General features: G+C 39.8%; 1 protein-coding gene and 1 pseudogene across 3 annotated transcripts in view; one reads left to right on the top strand and one right to left on the bottom strand.

Moving 5' to 3' along the window:
• The first annotated feature begins 3,201 nt into the window (after positions 1-3,201).
• ARMC8 (armadillo repeat containing 8) overlaps positions 3,202-24,051 on the top strand; it is an 85,520-nt gene continuing 64,670 nt past the window's right edge. Inside the window, exons 1-2 of one of the 3 annotated variants that reach the window (XM_087824952.1) lie at positions 3,202-3,502; positions 22,166-22,242. In XM_087824952.1, the coding sequence (XP_087681078.1) occupies positions 3,458-3,502; positions 22,166-22,242 (122 nt within the window). In that variant the 5' untranslated portion in view covers positions 3,202-3,457. The remainder of the gene's footprint in view (positions 3,503-22,165; positions 22,243-24,051) is intronic. The other 2 variants (XM_087824951.1, XM_087824953.1) reach the window with 2 other exon arrangements.
• Positions 16,609-17,225, bottom strand: LOC107532615 (small ribosomal subunit protein eS8 pseudogene; annotated as a pseudogene).

A 24,051-nucleotide genomic window follows, 5' to 3' on the forward strand; every position in this document is an offset into this window, starting at 1 on the left:
ATCACCACACTGTTGTCCGTATTCATGTTTTTTTTTCTTTTTTATTCAATTCTCCCACCACCACCACCACCCACATCCCCACAGCTATCAGCCTGCTCCTATGAGTCTGTCACTATTTTGCATGTCAGTTCATTTCATTCATTACATTCCACATATGAGTGAAATCATATGGTACATGTCTTTCTCTAGCTTTATTTTTAATATTCTACTCTCCTTTTGTATTGGATTTTTTTTTAAATATAGAAATTGAGTTCTTTTTGACAAATGCAAAGGGCTACTCACTGAACAAGCAGGTGCCCTCAGACTGTATGTGATGAAAAAAGTAAGAATCCATTATTCAATATTGATGTAAATAAACAAATATATAAGTAATGGGAGAAAGAGACAATTCTTATTACACAAAAATGCTGTGCATGGGTTAGGAAATGATAATGCTTTTTCTCCCGCATTCTAAGTTCTTCTAGCTGGGTCTTTTTTGGAAAAAAAAGAAAACACTTGACAATCAAATTTAGCCAAACAAGAGTTGAAGAAAAATAAAGGACACAGAAAGAAAGAATTGTGTTTAAAAGATGGATGGTTGAAAACAGAGCAGAGTAAGTGGGTAGGAAATGCCGCGGTGAGGACAGTAGTGTGCTTAATGAATACTATAGGGTGGTTCTGGGAGGCCATGCTGATATAGTGACATATTGAGCAGAAATCTCCATGAACAATGGAGTGAACTATGGAGGTTTCTGGGCAATGAGTTCCCAAGCCAGTTTATAAAATATTACAAACATCAGGAAAAACATCCATCCTTGCTATCTGCATCTTATAATTGAACTAGATGATTATGACACCGACCACCACCAGATGGCAGCACACTTAGGAAAACTCTAGAGACCATGTCTGGGGCCATTAAACTGAACAGAGGCAAACATCATAGAAGGATAAGAGTTCTGTGTGGTGCTTCTAGCCTCTGAATCTTAATTTGTCAAAATTTTCACTGGGCTTGCTGATGAAATCAGAAAACACACAGCATGCACATAATAATATCTGTCCTTTATAGATTTTATGACTTTCAGATTCCATTCCTGAACTGAAAATGGTGAACAGATCACATTTACACTGCCTAAGTTATCTTCGCTTCTCCATTGTGAAACACATCTGCCTACAGATTCTGCTTTTCTACATCAGGTAAGGAAGTCCTCTCTATTCTGTGTACAAGTACAGCTCAGGAGGACAGGGAGTTCTAACAGCCCCAGAGAAAACCTCAACCAGGTTGTATAGGATGAAAGTGGTAAATAAATGCTCCAACCTCAAGATGGATATCCAGGGGGTCATTCTGCATGTTTCTCAGAGGTCCTCAAGAAATAAGCAGTGACTTCAATAGATGTCTATATTAACTTTTTCTTCTTTCTTTTCTCACTCTCCCTGACCCATCAATTCTGTTCTCTGGAAACTCTTCTCAAATAAACTATGGGTACCCAAATCATTGTCCCAAGATCTGCCTTTTGGAGGTGCCTAAACTAAGCCAAATAGTCATTCAACAAACATTCACTAAGTGAGTATTCTATGGTAAACAGTGAGATAAGAGACATAGAAGACAAAATCTCTAGTGCCTACCATAAAGTGTATAAAAGGCAGACAAAAAAGTAAACAATTATTTTAAAATTACAATGTATTGTTAGAAACACTGTGTTACTGGCATGAACAGAGTGATGAAGGAAGACATGCGGGAGGGGTCACCTAACCTAAACTTGGGGGAGGGGCTTCCTGAAAGATGTATGGCTTGAGCTGACAGATGAAGTGTGGGTCAAACACAGCTGTAACGACTCTATACCACACAAATATCAACTGAAAATTCAATTGATACCTCTGTATGCTCTGTGTAATGCTTATGCTTTGCATTGTTGTGGTATGCAGTACATGACACAATTTCAGATGATCCATGGGTGGACATTTAATCTTCTTTGTAGTTATTGTGTTAATGTGTACTAGAATAAAATAAAGAGTACAATAAACTTGATTTTGCAGAGTATTATGGTTTGGGATGAGGCTAAAATTATTTAATGAGTTGAAATTGGCTTTAGAAAAATACTGAGTGAATAATAATACCTGGGTGCTGATTGGCAAAGATTGTGAGGATGGTATGCAGATCACCAAAGTTTGGAAAATGAAATTCCTGCTTTCCAGAAAGTCAAGTTTGTCAGGGACACGTAGACCCATAAGCAAGGATGATTAATGCTACAATAAATTTAGAAACCAAACACAGGGGAAGACAGGAAAGCAGTAAGGAGCATAGAGGAGGAGAGGCTAGCGGTTATGAGATCAGTTGGAAGGCTATTGCTGCAGTCCAGGGGAGAAGTAATAGCCTGAGACAGAGAGCGGCTCATAGAAATGGAAGAACGGGTAACATAACAGGCTCATTGCAACCATCCTGTGAAAACCTTACCGGTTAGGAGCAGCACAAAGGTGAAACCTGTCCGTACAAGTCCAGGGAAGTTTTGTAGGAGCGCGCACACGCGCGTACACACACACACACACGCAAATTGGGAGAGGTGAGTTAATCAGAAGCATGTTTTTATTTAGCTTCAGTTATCAGAGCGTTTCACTGTGAATTATTCAGATATTTGCCGCCATTTTTTAAATACCTGACCCAGAGGCGGGAGAAATGCTAACATGTCTAACGCTTTCTACGTTCCAGGCATGTGTTAAGAGCTTTACGCTCTCCATCCTCACAACCCTTATTTAACAGAAGCGGAAACTGACTTAAAGGACGGTAGGTAACTTGCCCAGGTAATGCAGCTGATAAGTGAAGTCGCAAGGCTTCAACCCAGGCGCTCTGACTCTAGAGCCTCTGTTCGTAGCGCAGCAGCAGCCAGAGGGTGGGGCAGACGGCGCCAAGCGGGTCCCACTTCAGCGGTGGGCTGGGAAACGCTCTTACTGGTGGCTGAATCGAGATCACGGTTTCTCCACCTGAAAAACGGAGATAATGACGCTACACATTTGGCGCAAACAAGGAGCGAGATAAACGTGCTTCAAATGACACACGCGGCTTCACGTACTAGCTTTTCGGGGTATGAAGGCGCGAAGTCTCCGTGGCTGCGAATCAGCGTGTGAAGCTGGCAGCTGCGCAGCGAGGCTCCGCCCCCGAGGCTCCGCCCCCCGCGAGCGGCAGGTGGGGCCCGCAGATGCTCTTTGCGCATGCGGAAACTGCTGTCCGCTCCCCACCTTTAACCCGGGCTGACTGTAGCTGCTGTTTCTCAGCGGACGATTCGTAAGGAGGCCCCTGGCGCGGTTTCCCTTTGTTCTCCCTTCTGCGGGCCCTGGCGGCGCCTCAGCGGCGTGCAGAGCGTGGTCCGGTCTCGCCTACCTGCCTGCCTTTCCGCGTACGTGCCCGTGGTTGGCCCAATAGCTTGCTGTCGAAAGTGCGGGCCCCCGCGCCGGCGTCCGCTGCAGCCGGGTGGGAAGGCTCAAGATGGCGTGCCTGTTGGAGACCCCAATCCGCATGAGCGTCCTCTCGGTGAGTGACCCGCCGCAGCCGCCAGCCCGGGCGCTCGGCCCCGGCCCGCAGCGTTCACCGCAAACGCGGTGTGCCTCTTGGGCACCACCCCCTGGGGTCACCCCCGACTCAGCTTTGGGCGGGGGATGAGGGAGGGTGGGCGGCTGCGATAGACGGAACCCGGGCCGAACCAGAGACGTCTCCACCTCCCGGAGCCCCCACCAGCGCCGGTTCTCAGGATGGCACCCAGCGGGCTGGGTGCTTGGCGTACTGGTAGCTGGCTCGGCGGCGCGGCTTGGGATTCGCCAGGCGCTGCACTGAGCCTTGCTCCGCGGTGCCGGGGGCTGTGTCCTGGGGGCGCGGGGCTAGCGGGTGGCCCGGGAAGGAGCGCCCACCCTGCTCCCCGCGGCTTTGGCCAGAAGAGGTGCGGGCTGCTGGTTCTCCACAGCCTCAGGGCTGCCAGCCAGGTCTGTGTGCCTTCTATCGCGTCCCAGCACCTGGGCACTGGCCGGAGCAGCTTGCTTCTTAGCAACTGGGGTTTCCTATCAGTTGCAACGCCTAGGGTGTGTAGTTATTTAAGCCCATTTTCTTTACTCTGGAGGTTGCAGCCCAGAGTCGAAAGGAACTTGTGCCTGGCATTTCTTTTTCCTTTAAGGGGAGTCAGACCTGGGGGGGGGGGGGGGGAAGAAAGATCAAATTTTCCTATTATTGAAAGAAGGGCGCATACTGACGTGCCAGGAAGTTAATACCTGTTGTTTTTAAGCTTAAAAAACAAAACAAAACGTCGCTTTGAGAGATCCAGTACCAGAGGTGAAAGTTACTGGGCGGTAACTTCGAAGGGTTTTTGCAAGAAATGAGATCCGTCTAATTCTGAATGGTCAGTTTATCCACAGTCCATTTGCTGTTGCTGGAAACAAACAGATATACAATGGTTGACCATCTTTTAGACTTGTGGAAATCAGTCTGATATTGAGAGGGTAGTTGGATTATATGTGACTTGTCAGGTTCCTAGAGTCTGTGACTGCAGCTGGTTAGTTTTCTTTTCCCTGACTTCTCCCACAAATACACTGAGCTCTCCAGAAGCACCTAGGACATTGGCCTGTGATTCGGGGTTAGAGCATTTTGGCATACTGCAACCTTGATAATTTAATTTGGAGGGGCGGAGCTGTCAACAAATTGCTCCCCTAATCCATTTTAGTAGTCCTTCTTCTTATTTTTAAACTGCAACTGGGAAGTACTGTTCACCTAAGTATTGAATCAGATTAGCCCATCATTACTCCACCTTTGGCTGCAATATCCAGGAATGTTTTGTGGGAGAGCAGGCCAATGACTTTTCCCTCATGTTTTTTGAGAAAGTATGGGTCTCCACTGTTCTCAGTTCCCTTTTATTATCTTGTTTATCTTTCATTTCACCTGATGCTTCTGTACTTTTTGTACATTGTCAACTTGTATAGTGCATACAATTGAAATTTTTTATTTGTTTCACTCCCCAGTAAAAATAATATTTTCTGATTAATTTTATTCAAAAACTTCTTGAAGAGCATTTCCTACTTCTAGTGGGGATTTGCTTTAGTCCTAGTCTCATTGGACTTTTGTTCATTTGTTTGTTTTTAAGATTTTCACAGTCTCAAAGTCTGGTTTCTCTGTACTTCAGTCCTAGAGCCTTGGGTAATCAGATCTTTGCATAAGTGACTTAAACTGCCTAAACTCACTGATTATACTAATTTAAAGTGAAGCCTGTTCCTTTCAAAGTACTACCTAAGATATCACTTTTTGAAATAAAGAGTGCAGGTGGAACAGGAAATGTTAATCAGAAAGTATCTTTAAAATAACTGATTCCTGTAATAGGCTACTTATGGTGCACCAGGTATGGACAACACCCTGTAATGTATACTTTAGAGAATGCACGGATGAGATGGGATATGCCCTCAGGGAGCTCAGTCCGAATGACTCTATAGCTTGATAAACATAATTCAAGCAAGGGGCAAATCAGATGGTTTTAAAGGGTTTTTATTCAAGGCCCCTTTTACCTTCTCCCCTCCAAGAGATCCTATTCACTCTTGTAACCTTAACTGTGATCAGCTCACACCATGTACATTGCCAGCCTTGACTTTTCTCCATCTAGTCTCCATCTTCAATTGTGTGGATGTTATCCATCACTTGCAACAAGGTACATTCCATCTCCTAAGAGGACTTGGGCATGACTTCCCATTTCTATTAATGATACTATCTTTAATTGATCACTCAATGTAAACCCCTTGAATTATCTCTGACTCTTTCCCCTTTCATGCCCTATATCTAATTAGTTCTTAAGTCCTGTTGGCTCTTTATTCTTAGTGTTTCTCACATCTCTCTGTTCGCCTGGTCACCCTCTAATTCAGGACCTTCTCATTTTGTGCCTGCATTACTACAGTGTCCTCTCAAGTACTTTACTGCCTCTAGTGTCTTACCCTCTCAGTTCAAGTTCATTCTCCACATTAATTTTTCTGTTGATCACGCCACGTCCCTGCTTCAATTTTTTTAGTGGGTTTTTACTGCCGAAGGGCTGACATTTCATTTTCAGCTTTGGATATGAGATTGTTTATCCTTCTACATGAACCTTCTATCCCCTATAAACTGACTTCCTCAAGTAGAAGTGACCTAGGGTTCATTTAAGCCCCAGTAACTTATTGTCTCCCTGATCATTTGTACACATGAATTACAGCTTTGTATAGATTTATTCTTGTGATATACTTTGAACTTTTGTCCTTTGCCAGGCATGGTGTTGGGTTTGGGAACACAGTTGTGAGCTACTCAGACCTGTCTCTGCCCTTTTAGAGATTTTAGCCCAATGTGGGCAATAGATGTCAAGTTGTCACACAGTTCGTTGTTTGTAAATGGCTGTTAGTGTTATGAATGAAAAATATAGGGTGCTGTTACAAGCATGTAGTAGGGGAATCTGATCTAATGTGGGGGGGCAATGAGGAGAGTTGGGGAAGGTTTCTGTGAAGAAGTGACAATGAGGTGAAAGTTCAAGGATGAGTAAGAACAAACTAGAAAAACAGAAGAACATTTCAGGCAAAGGGAACTGCTTTTGCAGAGGCCCTATGCCTTTAATAGTTATTCTATCTTGTCTTCTTAGTAAATTAATTTTTTTCTTAATTTCACTACTATTTATAGCACTGTCTTGCATAAACAGCGTACTCAATAAATGTTTGAACTATCTGTTTTGAGGAGTTGCGCAAACTTTCCAGCTCTTTGTAGGCTGCACCATGATCACCTGTATCACTCTGGTTTTCACTTAGCATTACATCACCCTTTTCAACAAATTTATAAGTTCTCTCATGTTTCCCAAACTTTTGGATGACTTAACATTGATTGCATTCTTAAAAACTTTATTTTGAAATAATTATAGATTCATGGGAAGTTGCAAAGATAGTATAGAGAGATTCCTGTGTACACGTCACCCAGTTTCCCTGTTGGTTACATTTAGCCAGGAAATTGATATTGGTATATGTGTATGTATAGGTCTCTATCATTTTATCACATGTGTGTATTTATGTAATCACCACCACAGTCAACTTACAGAACTAGGCTATCATCACAGAAATCTCCCTCATGCAACCTCTTTGTAGTCACACCCACCTATTCCCCCTTCCCTACTATCTAACCCCTGGCAACCACTAATCTCTTCTTTATGTCTATAACTTTGTCATTTTTTATAATGTTACATAAATGGAGTCATATAGTATGTGACCTTTTGAGGTTGGCTTTGTCACTCAACATAATACCCTTGCGATCCACCCAAGTTGTTGTATTAATAATTTGTTCCTTTTTATAGCTAAGTAGTATTTCTTGGTATGGATTTGCATGATTTGTTTAACCATTCGCCTGGTAAACTGTTGTAAAGTTTGACAAGTTTTGTTTTTTTTTTGTAAGTGCCTGACTTAAGCTTTGATTGCTGAGGCATCCACTTCAAAGAGGCATCCAAGTCAAGGATGGCTGTCTCCAATAAATATTGCTAGACACAGGACTAGATAAAGAGTCATGCCACCTTCCTCCACTGAGGTGTCTTTATTTTAGATATTTTAATTGATTTCAATAACCAACTCTTTGAGTTGTTTTTACTCTTTCCAAACTTTAAATTCTGGTTTTTGTATTTTAAATTCAATAATAAAGAGTGAGCCGCTGAAACCCTAGCCTCCCAGCCTCAACCCCAATAAAAGCAGAACCCCAGATCCATGTGCATGTGTGGTTCCCCCCCCGCCCCCAGTGATCTTGCAAGTAATAAAACCTTATTTAGTTTTCTGATGATTATTGCTGAAGGGCATCTTGCAGCCATAATAAGAACCACAAAGTCCTGTTCAACCACAAGATTGTTTATTGATAGGATGAAACTGCACACAGTAAGACTTTAGTGGTTTCCAGTTATTGGCTATTATAACCAGCTATGAATGATCATGCTTGGGTTTTTGTGTGGACATAACTTGGTATCTCTGAGATAAATCCAGGAGTTCAATTCCTATATTGTATGGTTTAGTTCTTAAAGAAACTGACAAACTTTTTTTCAAGTGGCTATACCATTTTATATTCCCACTAGTAATGTATGAGAGATCCAGTTTCTCTGTACCCTTACCAGCATTTGATATTGTCATTATTTAAAAAAAATTTTTTTTAATTGATTTTTAGAGAGGAAGGGAGAGGGAGAGAAAGAGAGAAACATCAATCTGCTGCCCTCCTGCATGCCCCCTACTAGGAATGGAGCCCGAAACGTAGGCATGTGCCCTAACCTGGAATTGAACCTGTGTCCTCTTGGTGCATAAGATGACACTCAACCAACTGAGCCATACCTGCCAGGGCTGTTGTTATTTTTTATTTTAGCTATTTTAATAGATTTGTAGTGGTATCTTATTATGGTCTTACTTTACATTTTCATAATGATTAGTAGTGTAAAAAATATTTTCATTACTTATTTGCCACCCATATTTTATCGAACTATGAGTTAAATATTTCAGTGAAATATTTCTTCATGTCCTTTTGCTCACTTTCTAATTGGACTGTTTTTTGCCTGTTGAATTTTGAAAGCTCTTTGTGTATTCTAGGTACAAGTCCTTTGTCAGGTGCTTTGCAAATATTTTCTCCCAGCCTGTCACTTATCTTTTTATCCTTATAACCATAGGCTAAAAAATGAATTTGGATCTCAACTTCATACCTCATATAAAAACTGATTCAAAATGGATCATAGATTTAATTGTAAAACAAAGTAAAGTTTTTAGGGAAGATAAAAACAGGAGAAAATCTGCAGAACCTTGGGCTTGGTGAAGAATTCTTAGAAATAACACCAAAGGCATGCCCTATTTTTTTTAAATCAATAATTGGACTTAAAATGAAAATGTATGCTTTGTGAAAGACCCTGTTAAGAAGATGATTGCATTTTACATTGATCACTTTGTAATTATTTGAGAGAGGCAAGGAGGTAATAAAATGCTTTTGAATCACAATGTAGGCTGATATAGACAGCTGAGACACTTAGTAATTGTAATTGCCTTCTTTACAGTCTTTTCCCAGTACCTTTATGCCTTTTTGACAAGCAGCTATTAGAACTGTGTAGTGTATTCCAGGTCTGGATATGCCTTAATTTTGTTCTGTTCTTGATGACTATAAGTATTTTGTTGGCCTCAAGCTGCATATTGATTTGCTCTTTACATGGACAACTGACAATAGTTAGAAAAAAGTTTTCTGTGAAGTTTTAAGCCCAGCTATCCTATAAGCACGAATTTGGCTTCTCTTGGTTTTTAGCAATAAATGCAAAGTAAAATCTGGTCAGTGTATTTTAAAGTCTGCTATTATTTTACTCTACAAAGCACCAAGAAGCACAGGGTGTACCTGGAGGTGGTCCTAAAAGAAATTTATCAGTATGAGCTTCCTAATCTTTACTGGCAATGTGTGAAGAATGGGAGATGCCCATTGTGTGTTTCCGGATCTCTTGTTGTCTGTGTAAGGAAAGATTGCCACCTTAATTTAGACAATAAGTGCTCAAGAAGTCTTTTAAGCTTTACCAAGAATTAGAAACATCTTCATGTTGGGCTTCACTTGGAGATCTAGCCTTCCTATCTCTACATTATCATTAAGAATTTTAACATAGTGCCAGGGGCCAAGAATTACAGTGCTTTTGACTTACATCTTTTTTATTTCTGATTTGGCAGTTTTGCAGTGCCATCTGTCTTGGCTTTTGGGTAAAGATATGGAATTATTGACAGAGGAATATTGCTGTTACTTTCTGGAAATTGAAGAATAGCTGCCTTCACTGAACAGTGTTACTATGATCCTTGGGACCATTTAGAAAGCTATTTCATATTAAGAGCTGTTTTGCAGAAACAGCCACCACTTGTCTCTTTGATAAAGAAAAACTGTTTTGACCTCTTTCCATAAAATCAGAAGAATAAAGAGTTAGCTTTATTCTCTGGTATGTTCATAATTCAGTTATTAGGAGAGGGGGAATGATAAGGCTGGCATGCTTTCTATTAAAAATGAAAAGTTGTGGTCCACTGGGAAGAGTTTCTAACCTGTAGGATCTACTAATATTTGGAGGTCTTTACCACCTGGAGAATGATTATAGAACACATGATTGTTTTGTTTTTGGAGTGTTTTAAGACTATGTTAGGCTTTCAAAAAGTTGTAAGTGGTGACTGATTGGACCGAGGGGAATGAGGAAAAGGAAAGAGTCATGATCATGATCAAGCATGATTCACAGGACCTTTACCTTTACAGCTAGGTGGTATCATATACTGAGATGTTGAGGATTAGGAGAGGAATGTGTTACGGTAGTAAGGAGGAAAAATGAGTTTTATTTTGGACATACTGAGTTTGAAGTGTTTTCTGGACATCCATTTAGAATTTCCAATAGGCAGTTGGATATCCTGGAGTGTTTTCAATACCACCAAGGAATTCTCCAATTCTCTGTGGACACCAGCTGGGTGTTTTACAATTTAACTCAGTTCTGACATGATCTACCTGGAGGTCATATCAGACCCCACAGGTTAAAGGTTCAGTCTTACAGACTTCTGCTTCAGACACCAGTTGCAAGTCCAGGTTGTTCTTCTGTATCTTTAACTGACCAGCTATAAATCAGAGGTTTCTATAAGTCCCTCCTCAGGTTTGGTCATTTTTTAGAACAGTTCACAAAGCTCCAGAAAACAACTAATTATGTTTATTATAAAGAATACAAATGAACAGCCAGATGTAGAGATACATAGGGCAAGATCCAGAAGGGTCCCAAGTTCAGGAGCTTTGGTCCTTGTGAAACTGGGGCCTGCTAAATTTTATTCATGAATTCTTATAGCCTGGCTAGCATGGCTTAGCAGTTGAGCATCAATCTATGATTCAGGAGATTGCAATTCAATTCCCGGTCAGGGCACATGCCTGGTTTGCAGGCTCAATCCCCAGTAGGGGGCATGCAGGAGGCAGCCTATCAATGACTCTCTCATCATTGATGTTACTGTCTCTCTCCCTCTCCCCTCATCTCTCTGAAATCAATAAAGATTTTTTTTTAAGAATTTTTTTAGATCTTTAATCTCCAGCCCCTCACTCTTTCCCTTCCCAGAGGTTGGTGGGTGGGATTGAAAGTTCTGACCCTCTAATCACTTGGTCTTTCTGGTAATGAGTACCATCCTGAGGCTATCTAGGGGCTTCAGCTTAATCATTCATTAGCATTAACTCTGTGCTCAAAAGGGGCTCCTTATGAATAACCAGAGATACTCATATTAGTCAGGAAATTCCAATGGTTTTATGAGCTCTGTGCCAGGAACTGGGACAAAGACCCAATATATTTATTACACCACAGGTATAGAGGTCTAGTGCTTAAAACTGGGGTGATCATTGTTTGGGAGTCATTGGCATATTTATCAGTGGTTCCTAACCTTTTAAGGATAACAGTCTCAACACCCTTTCCCCAGAAATACATGCATCTGCCTAAAGAATCACATAATTTCTAAGTAAAGATTCCCTGGATCCCACACATCAATCTTGAGTTAACAATTCCTGTTCTTTACTCATCTCAAAGTCAATCATAAAAACATATAGCAAAATTTTAAAGTAATTTACAGTAATTTAATGTCAAAAATTTTAGCTATGTGGTTTAAAACTCATGTAAGGTATCATGTGGGATACTTGACTCAGCAAAACCATGATCTGTTGCCCAGAGTATGTCAGTGATCTTCCATAAGGTGTACTATATCTACAGAAAGGGCTTTGTATAGCAGATGGTATAGCAGGCCTGGGAGGCAGAGCTAGGTTAGCTGCAGATCCAAGATAGGACAGAGTAAGGCACTTTTGGGTCTGGGCACAGGCAGAGTGGACTAGATGGAGATCACAGGTGGCTCATAATATTGGCATGGTTGTCATAGGCCACAGTATGGGTGAAGGATCAGACAGCTCCTGATGTTTTTGTAATAGGAAAGCTAATGCCCCAGTTGCTGAAGTGGTGGGCTGACTCTGAATCAAGCACCATGGATAGCTCCGAGGCAAGCATGCTTACTGCCTCTGAGAATCTGAAGCAAATAAGGCCTTTTAAATAAATCTGGGGACAGTGAGCCTGTCTGGACAATACTACTTCTGAGGTATACCATGAAAGATGGTGCCCAGGATCTCTCAAGTCACTACATGATTGCGATCTTGAATAATAATACTCCTATGGTCCGGGACAACACTACACCCATGTCTGAATGGCCTCACTCTGTCACTCAGGATCAAGACTTAGGCATTTGAATGCATCCTGGTGGGTTTCCTGAGGTAGCTTATCATTTTGGGACGCATTTAAATGAACCCCAGCCAACCCAGAGAGTATCTCAATCTTTGTAAAACTCCTCACAACCATCGTCACTCTTATGCCCCAGAGATGGTTCTTGCTCTCTGAGACTTCCACATTATGCTCTTTTGCACCATACATTCTTACTTAGTTTATATTTACTCCAGATAGAGTAAACCTGTCTTCTTGGCCCTCAGTCTCCAGACATTCCTGTCTACATTGCAGAGTGAACAAATATAATTTAATAGTGAGAGGGAGCTTACAGGTTACCTAGGTACATATAGCTCTTTGTAGTTTGTACCATGCTATAAAAGGGTCAACCACTGCGGTACGTGATTAGAAAGAAGCATGAATGTAAATTGCTTTCAGTTCTTGTGACCACCAAAGCAAGTTTTTTAAACACTCACTACAGAAAAAGTAAAGGCTGCTCTTGATGTCTCTTTTAATCTAATTGTACCTAGTTTTTCTATTATGAAAAAAAAATTCCCTTCTATGTGCGTGTAAAATTATGGAATATTTGCCTGGAAGAAACCTGCAGATAGTCTCTAGTTCATTTTGTCATTTTTTTTTTTAACTGGGGAAAACAGAAACAGAGAGGTTGACTTGCCTGCTGTCCTATTAAGATGTCAGAGTCAGATTTCCAAACACCTAAATTTAAAAAAAAAAAAAAAATGTACACAGACTTATATTTTAGAATTTTATTTTCAAACTTTATGAGCACTGATTTATTTATTTATTTAAAAATGTGTTCTAACATGTGAAGCCTGGTTTTCACTCTTAATTATTTATTGAGAGATCAGAATTGCCTCTTATCCAAAATGATGAAGTTTAAAATGGGTTTCTTTCCTACATGACTGCATAGGGGAAAGTTTTTTGGGATATGTGCCTGTTTTCCCATGCATTGCAAGACACCTGGCATCCTTAGTCCTTGCCCACTAGATATCAGTAGCACCTGTTGTCACTTTAACAACCAAAACCACTGCTATGTTAGGAGGTCGTGCTGTCCATCTGTACGGCTGTTGAGATGCTAAGCGCATGGGACTTTCTGAGTGGTGTGTGTATTTTAGTGTACACCCCTCTTTCTGTCCTGCATTTCTCCCTTTCCCCAGTTTGTGACAGTGTATATAGTATAAGGATATGGAAATAAAATGTTGCTCTTAAATATTTTTTCCCATAGCATGTATAGCCCTCTGATTATCTTTCTGCCCATGCTGAAAGGTAAGCTCTGCAAATGTGGGCTTTTCTTTTTTCCCCTGAGTAGCAGGGTCTTTGTTAATTACTTAGAACAGTGCCCACATAGCTATTTAAATATTTGTTGACTGACTGAATTAAAGTGCATACTATTTCAGTATAATACTAGCTTGCATTTCTCAAACACACCATGTTGCTTCAGAATTCTCTTCTGCATGTGTTGTGCTCTCTACCTGGAGTCCTTGTCTTTTTTTTCCCCCTCCCTTTTTCACCTGGCAAATTAATACTAGTGTTTCAGATTACTCATTCTCACTGTTTAGACATCACCTCCCATTCCACCTCTAATTTCAGTACTTCAGTTAGTTTATCGTCGAGTTTCTATATTGTATCTACTTTTATGGTTACACTTATCTTGTGTTACATGTTATATTTGTAACTTGCTTTCATAGCTGCTGCTTTCTGTGCTGTGAGGGCCTTAAGGGTAAGGGACTCTATCTTATCTCTCTATTACCAGGACCTAGCTTAGCACCTGGTAAAATAAAGATAATTCACATGTTGAATTTCAGCCTGAAATAGGGGGTTTTTTTTTTGTTTGTTTGTTTGTTTGTTTGTTTTTAAAGTCAGCTTTATTTTTTAAAATATATCTTTATTAAAAATATATATATATGTGTGTATATATATATATATCTTTATTGATTTCAGAGAGAGGAAAGAAGAGGGAGAGAGAGATAGTAACATCAGCGATGAGAGAGTCATTGATCGGCTACCTAACCCGCAACCCGGGCATGTGCCCTGACCGGGAACCAAACCCTGATCACCTGGATCCTAGGTCGATGCTCAACCGCTGAGCCGCGCCCAGCTGGGCCGGAAATAGGTTTTAAACGGAATCTTTATAGTAGTTAATAGTAGTCCAAGCATCCTCCTTTTTGGTTGTTTTTCTTTCATCTCTCCCCAACCAAGATTTTCCCTGACAGTGATGAATGATGAACAAAATGAACAATTTTCTCTTGAAGTTCCTAGTAGTTTGTGGAATAATTGACATACTAAATTTTGATTGGCAACCAACCACTAGTTTAAACTTTCATTTCTTAGGGATCACAGTTCCCCCTTGAGAATTATAATATTTTAATTTCTAAACAGCATATAAATTAAATGAGAAAACAGGATAATGCTTTGCAAACTGTAACATACTAAACAAGTGTCTAGTATTATAAAAATATTTATCTGTCTTTTTTTTTCACCTGAGGATTTTTTTTAATTGATTTGAGAGAAAGAAGGGGGGAGAAAGAAAGAGAGAGAGAGAGAGAGAGAGAGGGAGGGAAAGAAGGGAGGGAGGGAGGAAGGGAGGGAGGGAAAGAGAAAGAGAAAGAGAAAGAAAGAGAAAGAGAAAGAAAGAAATATGGGTGTGAGAGGGAAACATCGATTGGTTGCCTCCTGTACTCGACCTGACCGGGAATTGAACCCGCAACCTTTTGGTGTATAGGACAACATTCTTAACCAACCAAGCCACCCGGCCAGGGAAATTCCCTCTGAACTATACATGAACATTGTTCCAGAAGTTCTCCCCTTCCCCATTGCGTCATCAGTTTTCTTCTCTGTTGGAAAAATATTTCCATCAAAGAGTAAGCATGCTCTAATTTATTCCAAAAAAAAAAGCTCTCCACTTCTCTTTCTAGCTACTCTTCTATTTCCTCACCCTCCTTTATAATGAAACCCCTTGAAAGTGCTATCTGTATTTACTTTTACTTTTCTAATTCCTCTTTTCCCCAGTCTCTCTTAAACCCTCTCAAAGCAGGCTTTGGCCCCACCACTTTGCCCATACTTCTATTGTCAAGATCACTCATGACCTCCCTGTTTCTAAATCCAGTGGTCAGGACTTAGTTATCATGTTATGCTGGATATCAGTACTATTTGGCTTATTATGTGATTACTCCTTCCTTGAAACAGTCTCTCATTTGGCTTCTTAGATTTCTTTCTACCACACCAGCTGCTTGTTGAAATGCTCCAGAGTTCAGTCTTCAGGTGTTGCGTTATCCATGGTCACTCCCTTATTGAACTCATCCCATTTATATGCTGGAAACTCCCTGATTTTGTATCTCCAGCCCACAGCTCTCTCCTAAACTTTAGACTTATATATACAACTACCAACTTGACATTCTTTTCACTTCCATGCCTAATAAAATTCTCAGTCTTAACATATCCCAAACTGAACATTTGTCTTCTCACTCAGACCTGCACCACCCACAATCTTCTTCTTCTTAATTGGCAACTCAGTCTGTGTAGGTGCTCAGGCAAAAACCTTAGGTGTTGTTCTTGGTTTCTCTCTTCTTTTACATCCCACCTCTAGTCTGACAGCGTATCCAATTTGACTGTCATTTCAACTTCAACATTTTTCTGGAATCTGAGTGATCTTACTACCTCCAAAACTCCTGCCCTAGTCCAGGCTACTATCATCTCTCTGAAATAACAGTGTTTCTGGTTATTGAAATAGCCTCCTGCCTAGTCTCCCTGCTTTTTGTCCTCGGACTCCCTCCACACATTTGTTCCTAAAACTACAGCTGGAGAGATCCTTTTAAAACAAGTTCAGATCATGTCTCTATTTTCCCAAAACTAATTGCTTTCCAACTCATGCCATAAAAATAAAAATTCTTACAATGACCAACAAGGCTCTATATCAGTGCTGTGCAGTGGAAAAACAATGCAAGCCGCACATGTAATTTTAAATTTTCTAGTAGCCATGTTGTAAAAATAAAAAATTTTCTAGTAGCCATGTTGTAAAAATAAAAAGAAAAATAGAAGAAATTAATTTTAATGTATTTTATTTAAACCAATATATCAAAATAGTACTTCAGCATGTAATTGATGTAAGTAATTATTGGTGGAATTATTTTGCTTTTTTATAGCAAGTCTTCAAAATCTCGTGTGTATTTTACACAATTTGGATATTGAATTTTGATTATAAATACTTGTTTGGTATTTAGGTTTCATAAAATTTATACTTGAAAAAGTAGATCTGCATACCCAAGTAGTTCTAAACACTCTTAAAAGTTTTCTAATAACTGCATGCAGTCTTGGTTTCTGTGTGTTTGTTTGTTGTTTTTTAGAACAGTAAACACCTTTTTACATGAACTAAGATAGGAGGGAAGATGATTTATTTTCCTTTTTGTGCCTTGATTTGCCTCAGCTAGAGCTCCAGCTCCTCGCGCTCCAGCACACAGCCATCTGCTTGGCCACATTGACCTGGTCTTAATCAATGCACGCAAGAAGCTTGCCCGCTGGAACTGCTCCTCGAGAAGACTGCTGATTTTGGCATTCTTCTTTTCATCATATTTCATCTGAATTTTCTTCCATCATTTTTTGTTTAAAATCTCTACCTCCTCGGGAGTCAGCTTGTCCTCTTTGGGGCCCAGAGTTAGTACACAGTGGGACTTGTCCCACTGTCCTTACAGTGTGCTGTCAGTGAGCATGATGCAGTTTTTTACTCGGGGCTTGGTGTGGACCAGTTTGTTGTTGGATGCCTTGTAGACATCATCAATATCCGTGTTCTGCACATACAACCTCCGAGCCCCAGGAGAGGTTGCCCACATCCAGCCTCAAAGCACGGTGGTTCTTGTTGCCTCCCTGCATGCAGGCTGTATGTATGTGGCGTGGGCCAATTTTAGCGTTGGCAGCAGGGCGTCCCAGCTCATATTTTTGCTTCTTGTGGTAGAATTTTCTCTTGCCCCCAGTTTTGCAGCGGTTGTGCCAGTTGTCCCGAGAGATGCCCATGGCTTGGTGCCGCCTGGAAAGAGCCAGTGTTTTTAAATTTAAATTTTAATTAATTTAAGTTAAAAATTTTAAGTTCAGTTCCTAGGCACATTTCAAATGCTCAGTAGTCATGTGAGGTTAGTGGTTATTAGATTGGACGGCACGGCTCTTTACCACCTGGCCCCCCTTCTCTGACCTGTCTCCTACTGCTTTCTCCTTGCTCATCCTGCTCCAGCTGTAATGAATGGCCTCCTGTTGTTGGAGCACACAGACACTTCCTATTTCAAAGCCATTGCATTTGCTGTTCTCTTTGCCTAGGAAGCTTTCCTTCCAGGTAGCTGCATGACTTACTCCTCTACCTTCTTCAGCTCTTTGTTCAGATGTTACCTTCTTTTTTAAATTATAAGAGAAAGTTTATTTAGAAAGTTACAGAGGCAGTTAAAAGTGAGCCATAGGAGAAATGGGCTAAGGAAGGAGTTACAAAGGCAAAAAAAGCGCCCTTGGAGACAGAGGGAGGAAGAAAGAGAGAGAGGGAGAGGTACTGATCCAAGTGTTACCTTCTTAGAGAAGCTTTTCTGCACCAACCTGTTTAATATCTGTACCAATTGCCTTCTCTCTCAAATTCTTACATTTCCAGGCTGCTTTTTGATAAAAGAAAAAATAGGGCTGGGAGGGTAGAGGTGACCTCATCTACAAGGAAAGCAGTGAATTAATAGAAATTGTCCCGTACAAACAAATGTAGGCAAAAGCACCAAGTAAAATAAAAGGGAATAAGTGACTATTGCCTTAGCTTGCTAATACCTAGGTAGCTCAGAGGATTATTTTTTTGTGTACATGACTGACCTTATAGAGTGTAAGCTCCTTAAATGCAAGTTTCTGCCATAGCATTCTCTTCTACCTTCTTTGGCACTTTGCATAGAACTTAAACCAAACGCCAGTTTGAACTCTGCAATTATGGGTCACCTGTTGGTTAGCCTTTTGTGTTTTACATTCTGTGGTCATCTCTCTACCCTCCCTCCTTTTTCAGTGCCAGCTTCTGGCATACTTGCTGATAGTGTATGGGTGTTGGCTTCACATGCCCTACAGCAGTGATTATGACACTGATTCTTTCTTTCTTTGCCCATTCTTATGCATTCTTACTTATTTCCCAAAACCAACTCCTCTAAGAAGTCTTCACTGACTCTCTTGGTCTCTTAACTCCCTCCTCAGTGCTGTCTTTATGTTTGTATACATCTGTTTTGTATTCAAGTAGGGAATATAAATATAAATATAAACACAATTACAATAGAATATGCATTATTGAGGGCAGAGACTGAGCCTTATTAAATATTTTTTTAATCTTTAATGACTTCCTCAGTGCCTTACATATATTAGGTACTCAGTGCTTATTAAATTGAATGAACCAGGCACAGAATGGTAAAGAAAATTTCTGTTAATGGATGAAATTTATGTTGTTTAAGATATAGATCTTAAACTCAACTGCCGTTTTAAAACCACATTGAGAGGCAACAGATGGAGAAGTTGTGGGAGAGTGTGTGGAGAGGAGCAGTAAAATCAAAGATCAATTGTTTAAAGTATGTTTTTCATTGATTTTAGAGAGAGGGAGGGAGGAGAGAGAGAGAAACATTGATGTGAGGGAGAAACATAGATGTGAAGGAGAAACATTGATCGGCTGCCTCTTGCACGCCCCCTACTGGGGATTGAGCCCACCACCTGGGCAGTGTCCTGACTGGGAATCGAACCGGTGACCTTTCGGTGCATAGAACAATGCTTAACTAAGTGAGCCACTCTGGCCAGGGCAAAGATCAGTTTTAAATAGGAGAGAGGCTAAGAGTCTGAGGTGCTCAGAAGAACTTACCATGTTAGAAAGCCAAGAAAGCACATCTGCTCAAATGGAATGACAAAACTCATCTATTTTTTGTTACAAGAATGCTATCTTCATTTTAATCCTGGATTTTGCTCTTGATATATTATTTCTTGGTATATTTGTACAGGTGTTTGCATCTCTACTTAACATTTGATAATCTGTTATCTGGGTAAAGATCATCCCTCATTTGTTAACCAAGGGATTAGTCCTTTTAACTCTGTGATTCTGTTATTTTGAGGAAACCAGACCCTGTTAGCAGGTACTTTCATGATACCCTGGGGAGCACAAGAATTTTCATCGCTCTTGCTTTTGCTGCCACTGTTCTTTTTGTTGTTTTTTTAATTTATTGAGGTGACATTGGTTAATAGGGTCATATAGGTTTCAAGTGTACATTTGTATGATACATGACTTGACATTGCATTGTGTGCCCACCATCCAAAGTCAAATCATCTTCCATCACCATATATTTGGCCCTCTTTACTACCCCCTCACCACCTTCCCTCTGGTGACAATCATAGTCTCACTTGTCTGTGTCTATGATTTTCAGTTTTATATCCTACATATGAGTGAAATCACATGGTTCTTAGTTTTTTCTAACTGACTTATTTTGCTCAGCATATAATATTCTCAAGGTCCATCCATGTTGTCACAAATAGCAGCATTTCATCTTTTCTTATGGCTGAGTAGTATTCCATAGTATATGTTTACCATATCTTCTTTATCCAGTCCTCTACCAAAGGTTACTTTGATTGTCTCCCTGTCTTGGCCACCGTGAATAATGCTTCAATGAACATAGCGGTGCATAAATCTTTGCCAATATATATTTTCGAGTTTTTGGGATGGATACCCAGAAGAAGGATTGCTGGGTCAATATGGTAACTGTTTTTAGTTTTTGAGGAACTGCCATACTGTTTTCCATAGTGGTTGTATCAGTTTATGTTCCCAGCAGCAGTGAATGTGGGCTCCTTTTTCTTCACAACCTCTCCAACATTTGTTACCTGTCTTGTTGATAATAGCCACTCTAACGTATCTCGTTGTAGTTTTGATTTGCATTTCCCTAATATCTAGTGAAGTTGAACATCTTTTCATATATCTGATGGCCATTTGCATGTCTTCTTGGCAAAGGTGTCTGTTTAGGTCCTCTGCCCACTTTTAATTAGATTATTTGTTTGTTTGGTGTTGAGTTTTATGAGTTCTTTATGTATTTTGGATATTATCCCCGTGTCAGAGCTGTTGTTTGCAAATGTCATCTCCCATTTGGTTGGTTGCCTTTTAGTTTTGTTGTTGGTTTCTTTTGCTGTGCAGAAGCTTTTTAGTTTGATATGGTCCCATTCAATTTTTTTTGCCTTTATTTCCCCTTGCCTTTGGGGTCAAATTCATAATATGCCCTCTGCGACCCAGGTCTATAAGTTTTGTACCTGTGTTTTCTTCTATGTATTTTATTGTTTCAGATCGTATAATTAGGTCTTTGATCCATTTCAAATTCATTTTTGTACAAGGGGCAAACTGAAATCTGGTTTCATTCTTTTGCATGTAGCTTTCCAGTTCTCCCAGCACCATTCTCCCATCAGAGGCTTTCTTTTCTGTATTGTGTGTTTTTGGCTCCTTTGTCATAAGTTATTTGCCCATAGCCTGATCTGTGTGGCTCAATGGTTGAGCCAGGAGGTCACAGTTTGTTTCCTGGAAGACACGTACCAGGGTTGTGGGCACGATCCCCAGGAGGGGATGTGCAGGAGGCAGCCTATCAATGACTCATCATTGATGTTTATTTCTCCCTTTTCCTCCCTCTCTCTCAAATCAATAAAAACATATTAAAAAGTTACTTGCCCATATACCTGTGGTTTTATTTCTGGGCTCTCAGTTCTGTTCCATTGATCTATGTGTCTGTTCTGCCAATACCATGTTGTTTTGATTATTGAAGTCAGGTAGTGTGATGCCGCTGGCTTCGTCCTTTATAAATGGAGTACATTTTAAAGTGGGTATTTGAGTTGCCTATGAGTATATTTTGGCTACAAGCTTATGAAATAAAAATATGCTTTGATTTTGGGATTAACTGTATTGTCAGGAAATTAGAATTTATGTAGTTTTTCTTCAGTTATTTCTGGTGACTCAGAAGCTTAAGCTGGCACTGTGTCTTGGCTATTTTCTTTACTGACTCAGGTTCTGGGTAAATTGGAAAAGTATTTCCTCCTCTCTATAATAATTTTTTGCTAATGGGTACATGGAAAGGCATCAGAAGGACAAAGGAAGGGACAAAAATGCTTTTTCTCTGGTTCTTGAACTAATAATTAAGAATGCTCTTTGTTTTAAATAATGTAAAGTAGTGAGAATTAAATGTAAAAAATCACTGTTACCTCCCAAAAATAAATATTACAAGAAATAACATAATAGAGCAAGCCCCATGACACAAATAAAAGGAGGTAAGTGTCTCCCCTTGCTCTTTTTGCTCTAACTCTCCCCCCTCTACCCAGCCTTAGCCATTTCAGACTAGCTGACTGTCTTGGTCATGAAAAATCACTCTAATTCTTAATTGTTTTCCCCTCACAGAAAGTGTGACAACTCCTTTATTTTAGTTTTTATTTTTACATATGTGTGCATCCTAGCAGTGCAGCTACTCTGCATCAGTCTGAGGGTCTTCCTGTTGCACCTAGACTATGTCTTGTAGACCATTCATGAAGTCCTTACCCCTTTTCCTTGCTGAGAGCCAGGTTTTCTTTCCCTTTAGTGGGTACTAAACAGAAGCAACATTCCTATCTCTTATTTGTACATAGGTGACATCCAACAGTTAAGAAACTTAACTGCTTCTTAACATTTATGCCCACTTCTTCCATTGGCAATGCTTGCAGGGCTCACTACAAAGTTCCTACTGTCTAGTTATGTTTTCAGTGAGAACCAGGTATCTTCTTTCTTCCTTATCTTATTTATCTTGTCACAAGCTTTTCTCAGAATGATTTAATATAATAAGTATTTTATAGACATTCTAATGCATCTACCTTAAGTTAGATTATATATAGCTATTTGATGTTGTGGTTGATGCTGTGAATTTGTGATTTGCATGGCTTCAGATGTCATAATTTTTCCCCCCACTTTCTAGGAAGTAACAGCTAGCAGTCGCCACTATGTTGACAGGCTATTTGACCCTGATCCCCAGAAAGTTCTACAAGGTGTCATGTAAGTAGTATGTATTTAAGAGTCTATCAAAAAGTCTTGTTTGTTTTCATGTTTGAATCTGCCAAATATTATAATTCTGAAAATGCAGGGTTGCAAATTTTTTTCTGCCATTTTGGAAAGATCCCTTAACAGTCATGACTTTAATATTGTACTGTTAGAGAATTGTCTCTTGTATAGTTGTTAACTAACATGGTTAGCTTCATTTTTTTGTAGAATACTTGTTTTACATTTTAAGGAATGTTTCCTATGGAGAATGCTTTTGCAACTTTAATATCTAGCAAAAGCAAGAGAACAAAATTGATGATCTTTTATAATTGGAAAGGGTTAGGAGAATAGGTCAGAGGTTTTCCTCTCTGTTTGCTTTGCTTTTAGTTGACTCATCCACAATTTTTAAGGTTTGAATATCCTAGTGATGTTTTAAATATCAGAATTTAGAAAGTTTAAATAAACTCCTGATAACATAAATGCCCTTCTTTTTTCCCAAATTCCTTTGTGTTTAATGAGAAGAAACATTTTTAAGTGACATACCTGAGGTGATTATGCTTTAAAAAAATTAAGTGGGACAAGTGTGATAAGATTGCAATTGATTGAAAGATGAATTCTCCGAAGAGCAGATTATCATGCTCTTATAGCCTAAGACTCCTCATAGGGTTGGGAACCACTTAGCACCTGCAGGCCTGAACTCTGTTTCAGGAAAGGAAGGCACAAAAAGGTCAGAATGAGATACATTTGGTGCAGCAGCAGCAAAGGCACAAATGAGTCCCTTTCTTCTCTTACGCTGCTGGTGTTACCAGCCATGAGTATCTTCAGTTTAACTCTTGCTCAGTCTTGGCAAGGCTGGGATGCTTTGTCTAGAGAAGTTTCTACTGACTGCAGTTCTTATTCAAACCCCAACCTCCCTTCTCTCACTTCCCAACCCCCCAACTCATTATAGAGATGTGGATTTGTAAAGTGGAGGCAAGATAAAAGTGAATAAAGCTGCTTGACTATTTAAATTGAGCTGGAAGGGAAAGTTTAGGAGCTGGATGGAGACCCACCTGGGATTCTTGACAACTTATCTTCACATCTTCACGTTTACAGAAATAGGAGATGGTATTTCTTGTTTTCTCATTATGTTAACTTTTGTTAACTTTATATTAACATTTGTTTTTGTCCCCTTAACTAGGAGATTTTATAATGATTTAATCAGCCCCTTTTAGACTGGTTTGATTATAACCAGGAAATGTGGTATTAAATCCATCTGTTAAATTAGTTTGGGTTGTACTTACATACACAAATTGGTTGAGGGGGATAGGTTTAATGTAATACTTCTCCTTAGACCAGCAGACACTCTACACGTACAACTAGACAGTATATATTGATAATCCTAGAAATCACCAGGTGGTTTAACCTAATCACCTAGACTAAGAATCACTTAAGATTCCTCAATAAATAGTTTAGTTGAAAATGTCAGACTCATTAAGTGCTCAATGAATGATAGAAGATGGTACTATTTTTATCACTGCTGCTACTATAACCATAGTAGCTACTATAACCATAGTAGCTTTAGAAAAGAGCTAAATTTATCAGTCAAGATTTTGTGTAAAAGACTTGTACCTTGAGTTATATCTGATGTGAGTAACTAATTCAAGTGTTACTTATCAATTTCAGAAATTTTTTATTTTCCAAAGAACGTTGTAGTTTCTTAAAAGTTGATAAAATATCAAAGCATAAAAAATTGGGAAGAGCACATTATAACAACCAGTTAAGGTGTAGTTTTCTAGCCTTAGTGCCTCTTAAAAACGTATCAAGTCTCAGCCATTTAGCTGT

The sequence above is a fragment of the Miniopterus natalensis genome, chromosome 15 (genome assembly GCF_054644295.1).
Source record: "Miniopterus natalensis isolate mMinNat1 chromosome 15, mMinNat1.hap1, whole genome shotgun sequence".
NCBI classification, from domain to species: domain Eukaryota; kingdom Metazoa; phylum Chordata; class Mammalia; order Chiroptera; family Miniopteridae; genus Miniopterus; species Miniopterus natalensis.